Source organism: Pelecanus crispus, chromosome 5 (genome assembly GCF_030463565.1).
Source record: "Pelecanus crispus isolate bPelCri1 chromosome 5, bPelCri1.pri, whole genome shotgun sequence".
Classification (NCBI taxonomy): Eukaryota; Metazoa; Chordata; class Aves; order Pelecaniformes; family Pelecanidae; genus Pelecanus; species Pelecanus crispus.
In genome coordinates this window covers 29,979,022-30,001,148 of record NC_134647.1, presented here as the reverse complement: position 1 = coordinate 30,001,148, position 22,127 = coordinate 29,979,022, and the positions used below count along the sequence as shown (strand labels likewise).

At 40.4% G+C, this 22,127-nt stretch overlaps 1 protein-coding gene across 1 annotated transcript in view; it reads right to left on the bottom strand.

The window, feature by feature from the left end:
• PARD3B (par-3 family cell polarity regulator beta) overlaps positions 1 to 22,127 on the bottom strand; it is a 426,026-nt gene that overhangs the window by 14,455 nt on the left and 389,444 nt on the right. Inside the window, exon 24 of the mRNA XM_075710482.1 lies at positions 12,162 to 12,241. Within this exon, the coding sequence (XP_075566597.1) occupies positions 12,162 to 12,241 (80 nt within the window). The remainder of the gene's footprint in view (positions 1 to 12,161; positions 12,242 to 22,127) is intronic.

Here is a 22,127-nt window from a genome sequence, read left to right as displayed (position 1 = left end):
GTCAAATCAACCAGTAAAAAACAGTACACACAATGAAGTCACATAGGCTTTCTGAACACGTCGACTAGGATCCTTAAAGCTTTTAACTGATTTTGGAAATCTTTAATCACTGAACATATAGCTGTAAAGTGTTTTTGCTGTTTGAGGATCTTTGGAAGAAAGACTGTTAGTATGCCCTTTCTTCTACTCGTTTTGTCCCAGCTTTGTTTTGGGTAGCTCATTTCAGTTCAAGAGCGTATCACTACTACCTCTTTAAGCAAGCAAAACAAAGGGAAAAGCTGTGACGACACCATCCTTCCAAAAATATGTTTTTATACTGAAGACATCTCAGTTCTCAGTAAACAAATATTCCTTTTCTTTAAAGCACAGCATCAGAGATTGAGCCAAAATTCATAACAAAAATGCTAAATGAAGGACCAAAACCTGGTGACACATGGGTATGTACAACAGTACGCTAACACCTAGATCCAAGCAAAAAGCCATTCACGTGGATTTTCAACTGTGAAATCCTGCTGAGATTGGTTTTGCTTGCCAGATTTTGTCATGATCTACAACAGACTGCACTCAAAGTACTTCCCTTCAACCTGGAAAACAAAGGCTATTTTTCTTCTTTAAATGAAGAAAAGTGCCAGCTACTCAATATCCAAGGACCCCTGTTGGCTTGGGGTTTCACTCGATAACCTGGGCCGGGTTTTGTTCACACATTTACCATCCTCTCTCTCCGCCCTTGGCTGGAACTGGCTGCCAATTTCCAAGGTTCTGTCTCAGACTATCTAATGCACAGATCCAATCTCCTTGCTGAATTACATCTGGAGTGGAACAAAAATGGCAGATAATTCACTTTCTATTGAAGTTAACACTCTCCTCCTCTTGCTTCCCATGTATGTTACACAGTGGATGTGTTTGCATGTTCTGGTCTGTTTATTCAGCTGTTGCAAGTGCATGAGCTATCAATTACTCTGTGCACAGAGAGAACGGTGACCTGAGGAACAGCTTCCAGTTTACATGACTCCTCACCTCATCACCACTCGAACATTAAATGAATCTTTTTGGGCAAGAGGCCTGAAGCAGAGAGATTCCTTGGGCGCTCTCTCCCCCACCACTTCCCCATCATTGAATGGTTAATCAGAGCAGAATAACTCTTTAAAACTAATATTTATTCAAACAGCTGTAGGATGCCATCTGCTCACATAGAACGGAGTGCAGAACTAGTGGAGGCCACACCGATACCAGACAGGGACCAGCAGAAGGTATGAGTTCTGTCGATATCTCTATAGCCAGATTAAGTTACGTTTGGCAGACAAAGTTTTCAAGTACAGCAAAGACACTACCATTACTGTAAAGATGTAGTTAAGATTTTAGCATATGCATTATGATATTTAATATATTTCCAAAATACAGCTTGCTGAAAGTCTGACTAGTGGCCTATGTACTACTACACACCAACCACATGCCTACAAAGTTTTGCTGGTGTGTTTCTGCCACATCCATAATATCTTTACCTGTGGTAAAGATGCTCAATAGCTTATGCAGATCTTCCCAAATAAGCATCAACGAAAGAGCAGTATCACTATGCATCTTGAGCTTTGTTTATGCCATATTTTAAAGAACTGTTCTAGTAGAAAATTTTGTACAGGTGCTACGTGACAAAATTAGTGCTAATTTACATAACTATTAAATGCTAGAACAATGCAATCTTTTCCAAGCCTGGAGATGATGGTAAAGATTCTTAAGAAAGCAGGAATTAATTTTCTCTAACAAGGTACAACAGGAGTTTTAGCTCCATGCTTGCTCTTTAAGTTACTGGTCCACAACTGCTAGTGATCTGAACATTCGCAATTCTTCAACAACCCTGAATTACATTAATTTTTAAGTCCTACTTTTACTTCACTTACATCTGTGGTAAGATGGGATGGGGTGGAAAAAAACACAAGAGAGCAGGCAAAGATACATTCCTTTTTCCAGGATCTCCAAAATACGGAGAGGTTTGGACTGCGAACATGGGTGGGCAGAGTTCCCAGGGAAAAACCAAATATTCTAATCAGAGTTTATTAAATTACTACCAGACTGACCCAGACAGCAAAGAAATGAAGGAATATGCTCTTAACAGTGATCGCATTTGAGTCTAAACCCACTGCTGACTGCAGTCGGTTGGAACATATCCATGGATTGCAGTGGTTCTGGATCAGGCTCATACTAGCTTCTACAACACTGCTTGCAGACTGAGGTGTTACTCAACCTGGATCAACATATCCAAAGCATGATTTTCTAAAGTATCAGAGTTGAAGAGCAACATAAAAAGCATTAGGTGAATACATGGACAAAGAAAGCTGGACAAAAACCTATGGAAGGTAGAATAGTCTCTTGATACCTGTTTAAGAGACTTCTGTGCAGAGAAATTAAATATGTCACCTACTTACAAAGTGGAAGCAGTCTGGCTGCCAATTGTATGAGCTGTGTTGAAACAGCTGCTCTAGCAACTGTTTTTACTATTAAATTCTTCAGTGATTCCCTTAATTCCAAATTAGATACCTCTTCCCTTTAATCACCAGTTTATATAAAAGCTCTCTCCTCACAAGGCAGGGCTTCACCAAGGATAACAATCACAAACAACTGCAGGTCTGCTTAAAGCACTGCCCTTGTGTTTCTCTATGGCTCTCATCCCCCCAGCCCTGTCTCTTATTTCTCGGTGCGTGGCACGCTGAGTACTCACCACTCTGTCCCCTATGTGTCTGTAAAAGAACCCAGAACTATATTTGAGTTCTTAAGATTTCACAGCCTGTCATTACCTTACAGCATGCAATTAAGACCGTCCACGTACAATTAACTTTCCTGATTCATCATCATAATCTCCTTTCCTCTTTCATAAATGTGTATATAAGAATACCTGTAACTGACTCACTTTAAATGGCTTGCTATTAGAAGCTTGCAACTTGCCATCGTGACAGTGCAACTTCCTTGGTTTTTTTAACATCTTCCCTGTTTTTTCTGAACCTGCTTCGCAAAAGTTGCATGAAGATAAGGGAACTGGATGGATTATGGAGAAGTAACTGCAGTCTGCCTCTGAGTGATGGGTGCCATTGCAAAGCTGCTGTTTGCTTACAGGAACCTAGCTGAGCCGTGATGGAACATACAGGAGGTTCATGCACAATGCTGTGAGAGCTGCAGAAAGCTCACTCAAAAAATCCTGATCCAACATCCTCAAAAATCATATGTATTTATACCTAATGCTGTTGGCTCCCTACATTTCTCCTTCTTTAGCTGTTTTTAAAGCATGTTCACTGACAACCATCTTTCAGCCACACCTCCAGGCCCATTTATCAAGAGAAAGCCAAAGCCAAGAACCGCAGTGGAGTTGTCTTATTTTACAATGAACTTTCTCATAGAAAGAAAAACTTATCTCCTCACTTTTGCAGCCTAGAGTCCACACTTTTTGATCAGTTCTGATTTATAACCCAACATAAGCAGCAATGTTTTTATTCCAAATATCCGTACCTATAAAGCAGCCAGCTGAGCTTCCCAGCCTGTTGGTCTTCTGAGCAATTTCAACATCCATCTCAACAATGCAAAGGATGTATTTGCATTTTGTAGCACCCATCTCATTCCCCAGGTTTCACTCAGCACACCACTCTGTTGATGCAGTCTATGGGACATATACTTTTGTTTTTTAATTTGATCATCTTTTTAATTTGCATTCACTTATCTTTTTTGCACAGATCCTTCACCTCAACCTAACCATTTTGTAATGACACTTCTTTCTTTCATTAATATTTTGTTCCCTAACATCTGTTTTGTTCTTTTACTCACTGGAGGCATAGCTAATACAGCTTTCTTTTCTGAGGCAATGTCTCCATGACTTCATTAAATTTTATAGTACTAATTCAAGCCCTTTTGTTCAAAGGCAGTATTTTCCTCCATCTCCTGTTTTTTTAAGCTGAATTTGGTGCCCTTAGTTTGAGTGGGAGGTCCTTATGCCTGATTATACACTAATATCCATACCAAATCCATGTTTTTTGTAAATGTGACACTTGAAAGTATTTTTATTTACTCCAGCTAGTATCTCCTTGCAAAAAGACTGGCTGTTTAGTTTCAAAATATTAATTGACTTTTAAACTATTCCATATTGCATTAACTGGCTTTTCGCTATGAGGAGTTAACTGACTTAATAGAAAAATTGACAAAACCCATCCCTGTCTGCCTCCTTCTACACTTCCAAAGTATTCTTCTGGGACATCTGGTTTTTAGTGTTTTTTTCAAGCTTGTTCAAGTTTTTTTCAACATGTCCCAGTTGTTGCAGACATTTTCTTTGCTCAATTTTCTTTAGTTATTCCCATGGAAATTACAGAAGTGGCCTGCCAGCCGCAATGCATGATTTGATGTCATGAACCTTGACCTTTCTGACTTTCTAAAGTATACTTTTTCAGTATTAAGACTTAATTTGCCTTGGACAGAGGCATCCTGTTCATTTCAACTGATATTTCTGTTTTATTAGAAAGCTGGAGGTATGTTTTACAACCAAATCTCCTTCCTTTGAATTCAACTTAGAGATTTCTGTAACTGTGATCCTGCTTACAGTTTTCTTTCCTCCTTTCAGCCAAGTCTTAGAGAAACACACAAGACACAAGACCATTTTTTTGAAAAACATACAGTACACTGGCCCTTTCCTACCTGCTCTGCTTTTAATGCCTGAGACTCTCCCTTTAGAAGGTATACACAGGTTATTTATGAACTCTGCACATTTTTGGGCAAATGTGTTTTGACACCATACACAAAAAAAGCCTTCAGACTTCATATGCAACACTGAGGTGATATTAGTACCACGGCACACTGCAGCAGAGTAACCGAAATGGAGATAAAACAAAACAAGTTGCAACAGAGCACTTCCAGCTTTGTCCTGTACGTACATATCACAAATCTGGTGTCCCGCTTTGGATTTGGACTCTGTCCTTCTTGAAAGACAGTAACTTTCCTGACATCTCAAAGGCACTGGGCAGTTTCCACAGCAATCAGTTTTATTACCTTGCAGAGTTAAGTAAAGTTAGCTAAGCAAATCTTAAACTGTTTGATATTGGATTTAAGCTAATCTTTTAATGAGCACATCAGCTTGGTTCCCAAGCTTGTGCTCTAAGCATGTCAGAATGATCTTTTTTCTTTGCCTGTATTTCATCTTGGCTGGTTTATTGCAACGTATCTTGGAGGTCCTTGAGTAGGACCAGTATTTCCATTAAAACTGATTCTAATTTTCATCTGCCAGGACTTAAAACCCAACTAAAACCATACACATATTTCATTTATAATGAGATCATCACATTGGAAGATACAGACAGATAAGGTTTTGCTGCATTTTCAATGAAAGTACAGCTGTCAAGATAAAAATCATATTTAAAAAATATCCCCGAGTTACTGATATTACTTTAGATGATTAAAACAGAAGAGAAAGTTAATAACCAAGTATACCATAGAATATACTGTTTGAATATTATTTATATTTCACATGACTAGGATGATGAAATTAAGTGGGCCATTCATTTTTGCACCCTACTTGGTTCTAATCCTATTTAAGACTCCAAATTATCAAGTCTTCTTAGTTTTGCAGTTATGTTAGGGGAATATTAAAAATAAAATAATTTACACTGAAAATTAAAAAAGACCACTCACCATTGGTTCTCAAATTTTTCTCTTGACCCTTCTCTCCTAATTTTAATCAGTATGAGAAAAAGGGGAGATACAGACTTTTTTCAGCTACCCGAAACTACAAAGTATTTTCCCATCACCCTGCCCTTCACTGCTTTGCACCACTTTGGAGGGAAAATCTGGGTATTACTAAAAATATTGTGCATTATATTATGCACCAAAAGTTAAGAGGTTTGCTTTGTAACTGTATAATATATGTCCAGTAATGTGGTTTCACTGACAGACTATGACTTTGGTGATTCTGAACTGGGTTGATAAGTTATTTCACTGCCATTAAAGTTTTGGCACACTACCCCCCCCCCCCCCCCCCCCCAATTATTTAAATGTATCTTTTTAACCAGGTGAAGGATGCTCCAATTTAAACAGTGCTTCAAGGCCGCAATGGCATTCCCTGTGATACCTGTAGTCTGCATCAGCATTGCCACCCTCTGCCTGCCATAAAGCACAATTTTGGGCTAAAAAAAAGGAAAAAAGTAAATCCAGTAGAGTCATGTACCGAAGCCAACTGAAGAGAGGAACAGTGGAGAATTGAGAGGCAGACTGCTGCTAAGAAGTGGCTGAGCACCAAGGAGGTCCCTGGAAGATAACTTGGCCGAACAGCAGCAGTATTGCGGGACAGAGCAACACTGTCACTGTTACTGAGAACCACTGTGCCACTGCATGGCACTTGTCAGTGCAGATGGCTCAACACCAAAAACCAACCAGAACACCACATCCCTCAGCCGATGGCTATAACCATGACTGTACTGCTGGGCCAATGCTGTGTAACATACTGTCGGATGTCAAGGAGCAATGTAAATGAAGTATACAAAATGAGAAGGGGGACAAATTTTTTGGAACTTGGGATGGAATAAGTTAAATCAAAGTGATTTAAAGCAAAAAATTAATTGTGATTTAAACCAACAAGCAGGGAATTTTGATTTAAATAATTGATTTTAAACCTTGCTTTTTCATCTGTGCTCCTTGGTTAGTCAATTCCCATAGGTTGGGAATGCTCTGACAAGTTGATTTGCAGCTAATTATAGTCTGCACTAAAATTGTGATTTCTTTTTGTTAACCAGGAGAATACACCATATACATATTTAAGTAATGTCAGTATATTAATTTCAGATTCTGCTAGACAATGGTGAATGATGACTCCTATTTAATAGACAATTAACTTTTTCTTGTGATTGGTGTCAAGTCACTTTCTGATGACGTTTTTGGGATTCAATTCAATTGCAGAAATCCTGCATTTTTAAATAAACTTGGTTAGTAAAATAAAGGCAAGAACACTCAAGTGCAAGAAAAAGCTAATGAAACTTGCTAAGTAACCCGCTCCTTCTGTTTGAGGAACCTTATCTCTTCATGACATAGGTGTTACAGAAACTTTGCTTTTGATCCAAAGAGTTGGAAATGCTTTTGATTCAACTCTAGAGGCTACCTCATAAATTGACTGCATGGGGACTCCAGTCCCTTGAGTCACTGCTGTTTTCATGCTTTACAGTGTAAGACCTAAGTGCTCAATCTATTTAATTTATTGAAAGGGAGGTTAAAATATAAAACATAAATGATCACTGCATAGGCAGGCTTGGCTTTTAAAATCTAGCAGAGAAAATATTTACCATAGTATCTAGAAACTGAAATTGGATAGTTTCAGACTGAGGGGAAAAAAAAAAAAGACATAATCTTTTTAAACAGTAAAATAATTAACCTCTGAAGAATGTAATGAATTCTATACAATGTGACATTTTAATTCTAGGTTAGATGCTTTTGTAAATACATTTGTAAAAGTATTACGATGGATCGAAATTGAAATTTAGTTTGATGCAGAAATGTAGGTCTTGGAGGGCTCAGGCAAGGTGATAAAAATTGTCCTTTCTAGCTTCATACCTAGAAATGGAGGATGTACTGCTTTTAGCTACTGCCTTAAGAAGTATAAGTTGCACAGTCAATCTGAAGCTTCCAGCATGGCAAGACGACTGCTGCCACTGTACTGCAAGGCTAGTTCCTTAATAACATTTGCAAGTTTCCCAGTTTTAAGGTGCACGTTACATTTAAGACAGGTATTCCTGTGAGCCAATTACCAGTTTGCTCAGCGGTCTCCTCCCAGCCACAGCAGTACAGCTGAACTCATCTACACAGCCTGAACTAATTTTTCCATGCTAGCAGTTATTTTCTAAGGCTCTTAACTGCCTTTCCAGCCCCACCCCTTTTCTCGACAAAATGCATGTTTTTCAATAATATGAGGATTCCAGAGGAAGTCTGGAGTATTAGCTTTCCTTTGGAATCAGCATTTCTTACCAGGAAGATGGCTGAGCTTTCTGATCTATCTGATCTACACTCTTCATGTCACCAGTGTCCCGTTTCAGTGTCTGACAGTCTGCTTTTGGTCACAGCCAGATTTTCCATCAAGAGAAAAGAACATGTCCTCGAACACAAGATTTCTCCAAACAAGGCTGCAGTTGGCAAGACTGTGATTTACATTAAGACAGACTTCCATACAAGCAAGCTCAAAAATAAAACTATGAACAAACAGAGCAGCTTCAGTTTCATACTGTTCCATAGCTCCATCAGGAAAATATTCTGGATTACACCAAGAACACAAGCATTAAAAATAGTTTAAAAAATACAAATGCTTTTCTGGCTCCCACACTCTTGCCCTGCTCCTCTCCCCAAAAGAAGAGGCTAAGAGGTATAAGAATCAAGCCATTCTCCTGCTAAGCAGAAGGATTTAACATTGCTTAATACTACTACTCGACACTGCCTAGCCGTAGCCCCAGGGCAACATGTAAGTATTGTGTGCAAAGAACTGTATCTCTCTTGCAAAGCCTTCCATTCTGTCTTTCCCACTTTGCTGCTTTTCTGCAGACAATGCAGCACAATGCAGTGTGAGATGAAGACCTGCCGCTCTCCTGCCACAGCCACTTATCATCTAATTCAGACATTTGCCTCTGTAGACATTTCCAAACCAAGTCTACAGACTGGCATTATTTTACCTAGAAACTTAACTACGTAACTCAGCCGGCCACTCATTAAGCCAGTCACATACAAAACCTTCCTCCAAAGGCTGCTGCCTCCTGTTTTCAGCCTTTAATTAAAAATGTAACCTTATACAGAACAGATCCTCCACTCAAAGGCAAAAAGGGCATCACTGAGCTCAGTGAGACTGGGACACTACATCTACTCCAAAGGCAAGCACACTTGACACAGCTGAATTACTCAAATACAGCTAATACAGACTTTCATCAGCTGAATTTGGCCCATAATGTCTAGGCTTAAATTAGCAGCTTCAGAGAAAGACAGAAAAATACAAAACAAAAGGGCAAAGCAGCAATGATGTTTCAAAGCTTAGATTTTTTACAACCTAGCAGCAGATACGTTCCAATGCTGCTGTCAATCTGACCTCCCCTTCATGCAGGATGCGTGCCTTTGCATGGGAACGGGGTAGTACCTTAGGGGTACCAGAGAATTCATAAAGCTATTTGGCAGGTGATCATTCCTCCTTCTTGCCCAGTGGGGAGGAAAACCAAAGCTCTCTTACTCAATTTGTCCATGCCCACACACATTGGCATGACTCCTGCTGGCTTCCAGGTAAGCAGAAGCTTCCCTGTGTAGGTCCCAGCTACTCTTGCCATGGCACGGATCCCCTCCTCCCCCCGCATCCAGTGAGACTGGCTGCAGTCCAAGCGCTTTCCTCTCTTTCCTTGTGTTGTGCCTCACCAGAGCGGCCAGTGAAGGTCATATCCTCCTGGACTTAACACAACATTGCAGTAAGAATCTGTTTCCCAGCATCTACAACCCTCATCTAAAGCCTCTTTAAGTATCTCTTATTAAATTGGACTTAAATGGCTAAGTATGCAGAGAATTATATACCATGTCCATACCAAATGCAGTTCAGTGGTTTGACCAAGGTGAGGACAGGGACAAGACAAGGGCAGGAAATCATGAACTAATGCTAGAATGCTGGGGAGAAGAAAGCTGCTCTTTGAGGAAATACTACTTCTGTATTTCTTTCTACCTTCCTATTTCTTTCTGTTATTTTCATTTTTTAATAATGCTGTCCATTACAGTAGTATTCATGGATCTTCCACTGAGAACAGGTTGGCAAATGGGTGGTTTTTACCTGGATCCCTCTATACTCCTGGGCAGTCGGCCATGAGAACAAAAGAAATCACTCATTTCCATTAGTGGCTGGCAATGAGACTGCATCCCCTTCTTCTGGATTTAGACTTCACTGTAGCAATCTACTTATTTGTGACTGCCAGGGCTTAATTACTGCAGTAACATGAAACTGCAAAACTTAGAAAACCTAAGTATAAAAGGCAGCAGCTGATTGCTGGACTGCAGGCACACCCAAGGGTGAGCTGTCCCAAAGCTCTGCTCCTGCCAGGGTGGAAACCCTCTGGAGATGCGGCAATGGCATGGCCTGTGTGCGGCAGTCCGAGCGTTCGGGTCAGGAAGCACACACAACCCCGCTGAAGTGCAGGCCCTCTCACTCTCCAGCATAATCTTCTAAGGCACTGAGAGAAATGACACTCTTCACACCGATCTCCAAAAGCTTATTGAATGTTTGGATGACTTCCTAAATGGTAAGTCCCAGCCAACTAAATACTCAAACCTGTTGTAAGAGCTGGAGAGTCATGTTTCCAGCAAGTTAAATGGAGGTTTTGGGAAGAACACTGTGAGATTCGTGATCCGATTCAGACGGACCTACTTTTTTAAAAAAAGAAACCCTAACACAAAAATGCAGGGTGCAGAAGTGAGCAGTACACACACCTTGGGGACATGCCGAGGATGCAGTGGGTTTGAAAAGGAACAGGGAAGAAGGAATACAGAGAACACTGCTGCATAAAGCAAGGGCACGTCTTCATCTGCAGTGTTGTGCTCAGTTCTGGTCATCCTCGCTCAAAAGGAATACCGGTGAGATAAAAAGAATTCAGGGTGATGGAAGTTAGTTCACTGGGAAATTTCCATTTTATCAAGATTGGAAAAATAAGTTTGATCAGCTTGAACGGAAAATGAATAAAAGGAGACATGATACAGGAATACGAAAATTGCTGTAGGGAGTTACACTGGGCATGAATTGCTAATTTATTCTTGTAATTCACAAGGAAGTACTCAATAAAATTGAAGTTTAAAATAGGTAAAAAGGAATGTGCATAATTAAGCTACACCTAACTAACATGCAAAAATCACTGCTAAAAACATGACAGGAAACATGAGTGTTTGTGGACTATGAAAAAAAGATGGCTATTTACCCAGGAGAATAAGAATATTCACAGTCAGTCAGCACATAGAGGACACACTGCTGGAAAGCAGGATTCTGTTAGAAAAGCCAGTTACTGCACAGGATGAATTTCCAAAATGATGGCTGACACAAATATTGTTTGAAGGCAGTAACTAAACTACAGACACATCCTTTAGTTTAGAAACCACGTACGTTAAAAATGCCTACAAACATCCAACAATGTCTTGTGAGACACCCTTTATACATTGGTTTCCAAAAGTAAGATAGTCTTTGTATCTTCATCTGGAATTGGACACAGCATTACATATTTATCAATCAGTCTCTCCAGCGACACCTTTGAATGTAAATAGCTTAGTGGAAAAAGAAAAAGAAGCAAAAAGAAACTATTTGCTGATTTCCTAAATGCCAGCACTACTTCACAATGAAGACTCTCTTCTTGCTTGTAAATAGCTATTTTTGCTTTGCTTTTACAAATTATCTTGCTTGTAGGTCCAGGAAGTGGACTGGGCAACCCCTCTAAGGTCTTTCCCAGCCCTCTAATTCTAAAGGGGGAATATTTTGTATTTCTGTTTTCCTCGCGCTGCTTCCCACTATCTCTTTTAGCATCCTCTCGTTCCCCTTTCTGGCTTGCTAAATCTTACACTCCGCTATTAGAACTCCCATAGAAATGGGACTGAAATCTCTGAAATGCTTCCTTTTTGTTATGCCCCACTGGTTTCAGACTAGAATTACTCTTCATTGAGTTGATAAGGATTAAAAATTAAAAAAAGCCCTCAGAGAATTCACTCTCATTCCACAGCATTCAGTAGGACTGCTAGTCAGACGGTCTTCACAGCAACAGTGGGACTTCAGTGGCTGTGGCTGCTGTAGTGGAGGCTTCCCACAGCAGTACTCTGTCAATGCCAGGTAGGATTATATCACTATAAACTCGGTCATTTATGCCCTGCTACGACCTGTTATAACTCTTGCAGAGCCAGCTTCCTCAATGCCATGTTCTCTACCTGCGGATCATGACTCTTGCTGACACGTTCAATGAGAGACCTTTTTTTTTAAAATTCAAAAGTCCAAATAAATAGTGCAGTTACAAAGATGGCACTAAATCAGCAGCAAAAGGTGGTAAGACAAAACTGCAAAATAATCTCTCATGTCAGAGCTGGACATCAGCTGTGGGCTGATTTGCCTACCTATCGGAGGGAGGGTGAATCAGATTGAGTGTGTATGAGCCTTGGTGCTGTACCTGGGTAAGGATGCATACTGCCTTTCCATCCCCTCGAAGTGGAGATTGTATGAGCTCCCATCTGGACCTTTTCCAGGCACCTGTGGAGAGGAGAATAATTAGAGATGAAGATCAATTATGCAGCCCAGCTACTAACAATGCATCTCAAAATGATAAGCAGAGAACACATGATGCTGCAACATGCCAAAATCAACAAAAGAAAAGCAGGGGCTCAAAGAAGCTCCAAATCCCATACATAATCTTATCACTGCTAACAAGAAAGGCTTCCGTATCAAAGAACTGTTTAGAAGAGGTACAACCTTCAGAGCCTTTTCCTCGTTTCCATGCTAGCCGGATACTCTCTCTCCTTCCCTGGCTGGCCTTCCTCATAGAATTCAGTAACATCAGGACATAATCTAATTAAGTACACCCCTTCTGATTCCAGTGGTGTAACTACTTGAATCAAAGCTAGCATCTTAGTACCAAGTTTGCTGTTTTTTCTCCACTTGTGTGTTTTGCTCAAGTATAGAAGGTGATATAAACAGGCTTTGCTTTTGTTCTTAACGCAAATCCAGAGACTTTCCCTAATGCCACTGCAAAGTTAAGTATCCAGCTGGGAGTTAAGTGCATTTATCATGCTCTGATGCCATTTCAAAAGTGAAGCATTAGTGCACTCGGTCAAAATGCCAGCTCGCTACTTGGTTTGTTTTCAAGATGGCAACCAGAGTTGGCTGGAGAGCACAATTCTATCAGGAAGGCTCCAACTGGGGTACAAACCGGTGAACTTCAATGCTTTTAGCACACAGGAGCCCTCCCAATTTCACTCACTCAATGCCTGCTGATGGCCCAGAGTGTTAAGAGCCTTGTTAAAATGGTGCTATTAGTCTTTTCCTCCATAAATGCAGGAGGCTCTGACTGCCTTCAGTGTTTCCTACATTAGTATGTATTCCTATTCCGGTGCTGCTAGAATCAGCAGTTTTATAAAGCAATATACTAAGAGGCCATTTAAAATCCCCTTCCCCTTTTACAGATTAATAGCAGAAAGGAAGATTTAATGCCTTTTCAAACATTTTTAACAATTCATTAAAAGGAAAAGAATGAATCACACCAAGCTTTCGGCAAATGCCTGATTATAAAAAGAGAAAACAAAAATTAACATGTTTTTCACTTTCTACAGGTTGGAGTACTTTTCTGTCAGTCCTGTAATTTATGTACAATATACCATTTTCACTGAAGAGATGTATAAGCTTCTACAAGGGGAAGGGTGGTGTACTCAGGTGTAGTAAGTCTTACCTACCTTTACATAGCATTTCCGTGTACAATCTCTTGTGGACCCATTACCTAAGCCAAGTCCAATGCAAAGAGAGGCACTATCCCTTGGAGCTACTAGGCAAGCTTAGGCATTACTCTAGACAAACACTGTTATGCACCTTCCCACTCACTGAACATCCAAGATACTCATAACTGAAAAAAATTATTTAGCACAGGCCTCTTGCTAACTCCCCTTTATCTGACTCAAACCAGACAGGAGTCCTCAAGGAATTGATCGCCACAAGAAATAACCACCTCTGATTTGAAATGACCCATGCTTTAGCAGTGCCTGGCTTTGGACAAGCAAAAAATAACAATAATTGCCCTACATTTCAAAAAGAGGGCAGTAGGCTAAATGGATCATTCATTAATTTTTTCCACCAGAAAAAGTGACCTGTAGAGAGCATTTATAAAGACAGAATCACTTAGGCAGAGAGTCACAGGCACTTTGGCTGTTCTTACACTGCTAAGTTGATCAGGTTGATAATTTCCCCTAATTCACCAGGTACGCCAGTGAGAGAAGAGCCTCCAGATTTCTGCTGTTTTATGAAGAAGAATGAAGGGAAAAGAAATGAACATACAATTTGGTTCACTCAGCACAAAAGGCACGTAGTCTATGGTCTACCTGTGTGGCTGTAGATAGGCTATTATGTGCAGTGGCAAGATGTTTATGAGCTAAAGGATGTGCCTGGTAACTGTGCATTTGCAACCCTGTGCAAGTTTCCTGATGATCGCTCTCACACCTAGCAGGAGTAACAGCAGCCAGTCAATGTGCAATAACACGAAGAGATTCAGAATCGAGCCAGCATCAAGCAGTGATCCCAAAACTTATACCAGTCACCAGCAAATAAAAAATATTTACATTGCAAGGCCTTTTTGCAGCCTGAAACCATCCCTTCTCCAATGGTTTCCTACAGATCAAATAGAAGGCGATACCCCCCGTCAGGTCTGTTTGTATATATGATTTGAGAGACAGTTGCCATAGAAACACCCTGGCGGTGGATACACAATTTTGCTAATTTGGATCCATCGAGCGGCTGAGTCTCCACACCCTATATAAAACCCCCGACACACTGGAAAAGCATGCTCTGGCTCTGCACGGCTAATTAAAGACTCAGCCATTTCTTCTCTTTTCCTTTCTCCATCTGTCCACGTGACAGTAAAAACGTATCATCACTCAGACACCAGAAAAATGGTGCCTGGAATAAAATACTACCCTGATGAAGAGAGAAACTGTAAAAATGGAAACACCTCCCTCATAAAAAAGTTATTTATGTTTCAGAAAGAGTCAAAGCAAAGGGTTTCTTGCTGTCTTTTACAACAAACTAAGCTAAAAATCAGTGTGAAAGGTACTAATTAACAAGATCAAAATATTCCAGTTTCTCCTCCTTCCCCAAAGCGGGACATAACACAGCTGGCCCTCAGTACAGGTGCAGAGGTTTTAACCGCATAGTTAATAATCAAAAAATATTTAGGCGACCAAACAATAACATTAATAAAAAGGATTAAAACCTGGAAGTCCTATCTAAGCCAAATGGATGCTGACCACAAGGTGACCAGCGAGGCGTGGGAGCTGACAGAAGGTGCATTACTCAGCTGAGTATGTATCGGAGGCGGCTGGAAGAGCTTTTGAGACCAACACCCCAATCAGTAAAGAGAGAACGTGACAGCAGATGAAATACACGCTTCACAAATGTATGATAATGTACAACAGAAAGAATGATCCAAAACACGCTCCTGTATTTTTAGGGTTTAAATTAACGACATCAACTTAAATAAGAGCCATCATTATGAAGAGATCATCTCTTAGTCTAGAGCGGCCTCAACTAACAAGCAAAACATGAATATGCAAAAATAACGGGGTAGAGATAAACACAGAAACAGCCATCATCCCATCAGTGCAATTAAAAGAGCAGCATGCTTAAGCTGAGGAAAGGAAATGCTATCTTTGTCAAAAAACAACAACAAACAATTCATGGAACTTAACTGTTGCAAAGTATCGGTATGGCCAAGCCCTTTGTAGAATGGAAAATTAATAAACTGGATACGCATATAAATCAAACAACTGGCACCACGTTAGCAGACGACAGCCTTTGACAGGTTGAAGAGAGCAAAGCCTCGAAGAGTCAGCCATTCCCTGAAAGGGAGAGCAGGCAGAAACTTCTGTACCAGCAGGCTATTCTCACAATCGCCCCTTTGGGAATCCCGATGAATTCTCTGAAGCATGTAGCACTGGCCACACTTGGAGACAAGGTACCAGACAAATGGACAAGACATCACATCCATATAACTCAATGCCTTCCTGGTCAGGATTTTCGGTGTGCCAGAAAGGATTTTTTTCTATATAGCTACTAACATTTTTGTTGTTCAAGTCTCTTTTTTTAACCAATAATTTCTATTATCAAACAAGATTTCTGCAACAGAAATATGTCACTTCAGAAAAAACCCTATGACACCTCTGCATCTTTAATTAAACCCCGGCCAGTCCCCAGCGGCAGAACCAGGCTGGGGGATGCGCAGAATGGAGAGTGGTGTGGGCACTGCGTGCTGCTCTTCTCTCTCTAAGTCCACAGCCCTCAGCCAGGGGACCAGTGTGAATGGCCAAAAGGCAGAGAAGAATGAGCGCAAATTGAGGCTCCCTCCACTTCCCTGGACAAAGAGAACCCACATTTGTTTCAAGACAGAAAACTGTAGAAAGATTCATAGATTCATGTTTCATGTGCAGATCCAAAACAGACAGAAAGGGAAAGCAACTGTAAAGAAAAAGAGAAAACAAAAGCTGTGCAGGTGTCAGTGCAAGCTATGTCCCTGGCAAATATGGTCACTGCAGGGCACTTTGAGGACTTTTCCAATACATGGAAGTGATAAGCTAGCAGCAAATATCTCTAACCTGCCAATTCTCCCTAGGAAAACTTCTCAGGAAAAAAATAAAAGTGATGTGAACATGCACATGTAGATCAAGCCAGAAACAAATATCTTAAGAGCATTCAAATATTTGCAAATAAATTATAGGGCATAAGTAGAGTACACCTGCAGGCAGGTATCTTGAAATAAGTCTAGGATTTCCCTACAGGAAAATTCTGGGGCTGCAGAAGAACAATTCTTTAAGAGCAGAGAAAGGATCTACTTCATCCTGAAGCTTGAGATGACCTTGGAAACTGTGCAGAAAAGTGCAAGAAGCTGTGTTTTTTCCTGGGAGACACTGCATTTCACTCCCCCTCACCTGCCTTACTGCCTTCTTCCTGGAGCAGTTGTTAAAGGCTACAAGACTAGCTGCTAGCAGGAAAGCCTCTCTTGCCCCTTTCATATGGTCAAGGTGTTTGGGGTTGGACACCCATTGCAGTATGAACAACTACAGTGATCTTTTTTAAAGTTTAAGCTTCATGAAGCCAGAATCAACTTGTGCATTCAGACACAGCTCAAGGTGAGAGCTACCACACTGCAAATGGAAGCCAGCAGCAACTCCTTGCCCCTAGCAGTGGAGACACATTCGGCAGGACAGTGCGTTTCTGCCGGGGGCTCTACCTCCTCTCACAAATTCCCACTTGAGCTACCCGAGCTCCCTGCTCCAGGTCTGTCCCAAGTGAAGTTGGTAGGCTGAAGACCCAAGACCTTGGGTAGTGCTTGTAAGGAAAAGAACGATGCAGAGCCATTTTCAGGTTGGCTGTCTCAGAAAGCCGCAGTCACTGTTCCCTCTCCTGCAGGTATTTTATTTAGAGCTGCATATAGAAAACTTTGATTGTCTTTGCAGAGATTGGTTTGTTAAAAGATTTTTTTAAAGCTTCTCAACTAGCTATAGAAAAAACACAGCTCAGAGTCAGAAGTTTCAACTCTTAAAAAGGAATAATACACAGTGGGTGTTGCATTCAGGCTTATTAATTTTTCACTTATGCTAAACATCTCCTTTGCCCTTTTAATTTCTTCTTTTTAACCCTTTGTTTTCCCCACTTCTGAACAATAAGCCTCCTCCAAACATTTCAGTTATCATTAAGATCAGAAAGAAAATGAGGAGTGTGTGCTGCCCACTAGGTAAGTAGCAATAGCATAACTTCATCAAGGCTGATATGATTTTAGCTACACGTTTGTGAACCCAGTGCAAAACACTGCTGACTCCACTTGAGTCATGCCTGACTTACTTAAAATTATGTGAGATCAGGAAAATCTTATGAAGATGGGAGCCCTGGGACTCCTAACTTTTTCACTTATTCACTGTGTACGCTCAGGAAAGTCACCTGAGCTTGTGCATTGTGGTTTTCTCCCCATAAAAAATGGTGTGATACTACCGTTGTATTTTCTATGACATGCACTATAAGACAGGAGCCATCCCAGGAAGGCTGCAGAGAGAGGCATGTGCTCTGCTATCACCCAAGTGCTTTGAAAATGCCACCCAGTTCTGCTTTTTGCCTGGAATTCTGTGTATAAACATGGCACATAGTAGTGCTGCATTGCTTAGTACATTTTTCAATAGTCTTGTGATCATCTGTTAAAGGACTTGATTCAGATGCTGGTTTGACCTCTGTTCTCAAAGCTCTTCTTTTGTCTGTGAGCGTTTCTAATCACATGGGTTGAGATTCAGCATGCCAAAAAGAGCTGTGGTATAATGGAATTTGCCCTTTAACCTTCAGGTCTCCCCTCTGCTGAGACACAGTTGGTTTTTGTTTTCAATTAAGTGAAAACTGAAGAAAAACTGAGAGAGGTAAAAGTGGATTTGTTCCCCACCCCGGTCTCAATGTTTCATACACAGGTGAAGCACCAAAATTCACCCATTTTATTTCTTGCATTTCAACAGTCCCCTTGGTTCTAGGGACTGCAAGTGAAATTTAAGAGCATGATTTGACTCACTAACACTTTCTTTAGCTGTTAAAACAGAGGTAGGTTATGTAGGGCAGTGAACTGGATGTTCCATGTGAAATGGAGGAAGTTGATTGAAGGGGTTGTCTTAATTCCTTACTGCTGTGATATCCTAATTATCCCACCTTCCAAGACCTCCAGCATTTCTACAGAAAACATGTTTTCCTCTATCCAACTTTTTTATGTTTTGCATCAAAAGGTAAAAATTAAAAATTCTACCAGTGTCCACGATTCAAAAGGATTTTCCTGATGTTTTCCTTACATACACAAAGAGGGATGTATTTTGCTTTCCTGGTTTTGCAATGAAAGTTGAAACAGTGATTTTACGTTATTATAACACTCATCATTTCTCCCTCTAATTTGGATGGTTTTTAATAAAGCTCCATTGATTCCACTGAAAGAAATCCCTCCTGGCAAAAGCAGAACACACACGCTGATTGCTAAATATGCAGCAATTACCATATTCAGCAGCGCACTTTAATATCTTATTTATAGATGTATCTATCTATAATTTGCTTTAATTAAGTTGCATTGATTTTAATGACAGAAGCAGTCCTCAAAGAAGAGTCTAATGTTATATGAGCCCATCGGTACTGCTTTACCATTGTTTGGATATAAGACAGCACCTTTAATACTTCTTTTTGATATTCTTAGTGGTGTTTTTCTTCGCTAAGTGGCTGCAATAGCAAACCAAGATGACGTTCCACAGGAACTCTCAAAACCACCTCCACCACTGGAGAGAGCGCACTTTCAATTTCCCTGTTACAAACTTGCTCATAGGATAGTTTTCAAGAATAAGGAAGGTACCAGTATCTTCCCAGCAGGTCCTGAGAAACCTTGCATTTCTGTTCCCACTCCATTTTACAGACCTGTTGGGAGAGTAATTGTTACAGGTTCTCAAATCATGGTCTGATGCCTTCAAAGTTTGTTTTGGGTAGTCTGGCAACTAATTTAAACTTTTTTTTATTTTCTTGTCAACAGAAACTACAGGGTAAATAATTTGGGAAGGTGAATCAACAGATGGCTATAGGTGCCTCTTCATAGCCAAATCACCAAGTCATGATCTCGTAGACTCTTAAAGTTCTGTTTTCTGGGCTCAGTCACAGGGAATGTTGAGCCTTCTTTCTGTTAAGCACACGCACACTTTAAGCATTTTATACTAGTCTGGTTTTGAGACTATTCCAAAGAACACTTCATGCTATTAGAACTGTGACTAAGTTTGTCAGAAAACAACCTGAAGAACTAAAGGAAGGTATCGCTGTACTCCTAGTAGAGTCTCACAGCCTTGGTTTCTGCTGGGTGCTACCACATACCTTGGCCCTGATTCAGGAAAGCATGCTAAATACTGATGAGGGTGGTTTGTTTTAATTTCAATCGCATTTGATTCCTCTTGGAGGCATTCCCAAAGCTGACATACACCTGCATCTCTCAGTGGCTGTATCTCTGTTTTGGGTGAAAATACACAGGAAAAACATTTATATCTCTGCATCCTGAACACGTCTTCATGCATTTGAATGCAGCATTCTAGTGATGATGATCTCGGCATCTCCATCTCTGAAGTAACCCTCTAGGATACTACTGGTTCACATCAATTGAGGATCTATCGCAGAGAGTATTGAGGTAGCTTTATAACATTACTTATGCAGATCTTAATGTATCATTCACTGTGAGTATTTTTTTTAAAGCGAAAAATGAGTGCTGGCTTTTTAAATCACCGCCTTTTGGAATATATCAGCACTAATTTTGTAAGAATTGTTCATGTTAAAATGCAAGGGCATGATCTCAAAGGAAAAGTGCCAAAGAAGCTATGCAAGTACATTTTCAGTTTCTGGTCATCATTTTTCATTCACTGATTATTGCTTAAGTGATGATTAATAGTTACGTTCATGCTGCTAGAATGCATTTCCCTTGGGTGAGAAAAACATCCTTGTCTAAAGGAAAAAAAGAGATAGTAATCAAACCATCCTTCCTCTTCCCCATAAGAAGCACAGACGCACACTCCAGAGTCATTGATGATCTTGGTTTTGCTGGTGAGTAGTTTTGAAAATTTTCACTTAGAAAATCAGCTGTATGCAATCAGAACACTACTTGGTCGGTCAGATTGCTAGGCAATTAAATGCTCCCCTTCTGTCTCTCTGTCTATACACATACGTACACATATATACATGCACGCAAATATATATATATATTTATATATATATACTTTTATATATATATACTTATAATATATACTTATAATATATACTTACAGTCCCTTCTCCCTATGCAATGAACACCAGGAACACTGACGACAGCAGTGCTCCATGCTGGAATTAAGCAGGGCTGATTACCTCAGGATTTACTTTTCCTCCTACCTCTTGTTCAAGGAGGTGAAACTAATGGTTTAGATTTAGAGAGAGCGGAAAATTCTCTATAAAGGCAATAGACTGAGGGAAATACAAACACAGATGGGAACTTTAAAAGGGAAACAGGCTGTTCCCATAACAGTTTAAAAACATGGCAATTGCCTTAGCTTAGTAGAAAACAAGCTCTCAGCATTTGCTGTATCTTGCAACACTAAGTAGAGAGAAAATAGCAAAGATGGAGGTGAAGCCAAAACTGCAAAGTGCTTTTGCACAGCCCCACAAAGACAATATTCTGCCTTCTGAGCCCTAGCTCCGCGATCCCCCGGTCCCTGGTGCTGGAGGACTATGGTTTCCTGTGACCATGCAAAATGAGATCATTTCCTGGCCTGTGTCTGTCTCTGTGGGTGGCTTCTTTTTCCATTAGTCGTGTAATATGTTTTGGTTAATTCTACCTCTTAATTGTCTTTAATGACCACCAGATTTGCGACACCCTCACTCACAAACCTGTTCTCAGAGTAGAGGCAAACAGAGGCTCTTGAGCTGAGAGCAAAACTTAAAAGCAGCAAAACAAATAACCTTCAGCACCCATCAGCATTGATTCTTTCCAACTACAAGGGGGCATTTCAATTGCTCTCCCAATGAACCAGGCCGATGTAATTAATCTCTTCCCAGCCGCTAGAGAGAATTTCACTTGTCACTGAGATACACTTGTGATGCAATATACAGCACACACAAGACATACGTGTGAATACATTTCTAAAGCACATCTCCTGTAGCTGTTCTACAATACTGTGCACAATTCCTTCCTCCCCATGAAACCAGTTCTCTGCCTTAGCCTGTTTGAAACTAAGCTGCTCCTCATTCCTCCCAGTCTTGCATTCTTTGCTTCTCTTCTCACTGTAATTAGTTTACAAGACTACTTATCCAGATGATTACTGCTTTTAAATGACAGTCGTCTTTTCTTTTACTCTGGTTTATTGTTGTGTATCATTTTGTCTTGCTATCTGAATACCCAGTTCTCTAAAGCATTTTCTCATTATGTTATCTCCTGATATAAGGCATTTTGAAATACTTCATGAGAGACACTGTATGAAGTAAATTGAATTGAATTTTCTCTCAAAGTCAGGGGCTTTCAGCATCTTTCTCTAGCTAAGTCAGCAGAGTTCTTGGCACCAATACCAAGGGTGTAATGGTGATGCTTTGCAGCCCAGCTATGAGCTTGTGTTCTTTTTAGGGAAAATGAAATGACAGTGTCAGTACCTGGAAAGCAAACAGGGGACAGATCAATATTTCCATTTATGATGAGGATGGCAAAACGAAAATGTCTGGGATATTTTTGAGGTTTTTAACGTGCACATTGAGATAATGCTATTTTGCCGTATCTACCTACATCTGGTGTTGGTGCTGAATGTGTACGTGGGGGGTATATGCATGTGTATGTCAGGGAAGAAAAGAGGGAGGGAAGGGGGAAATAGCAGGG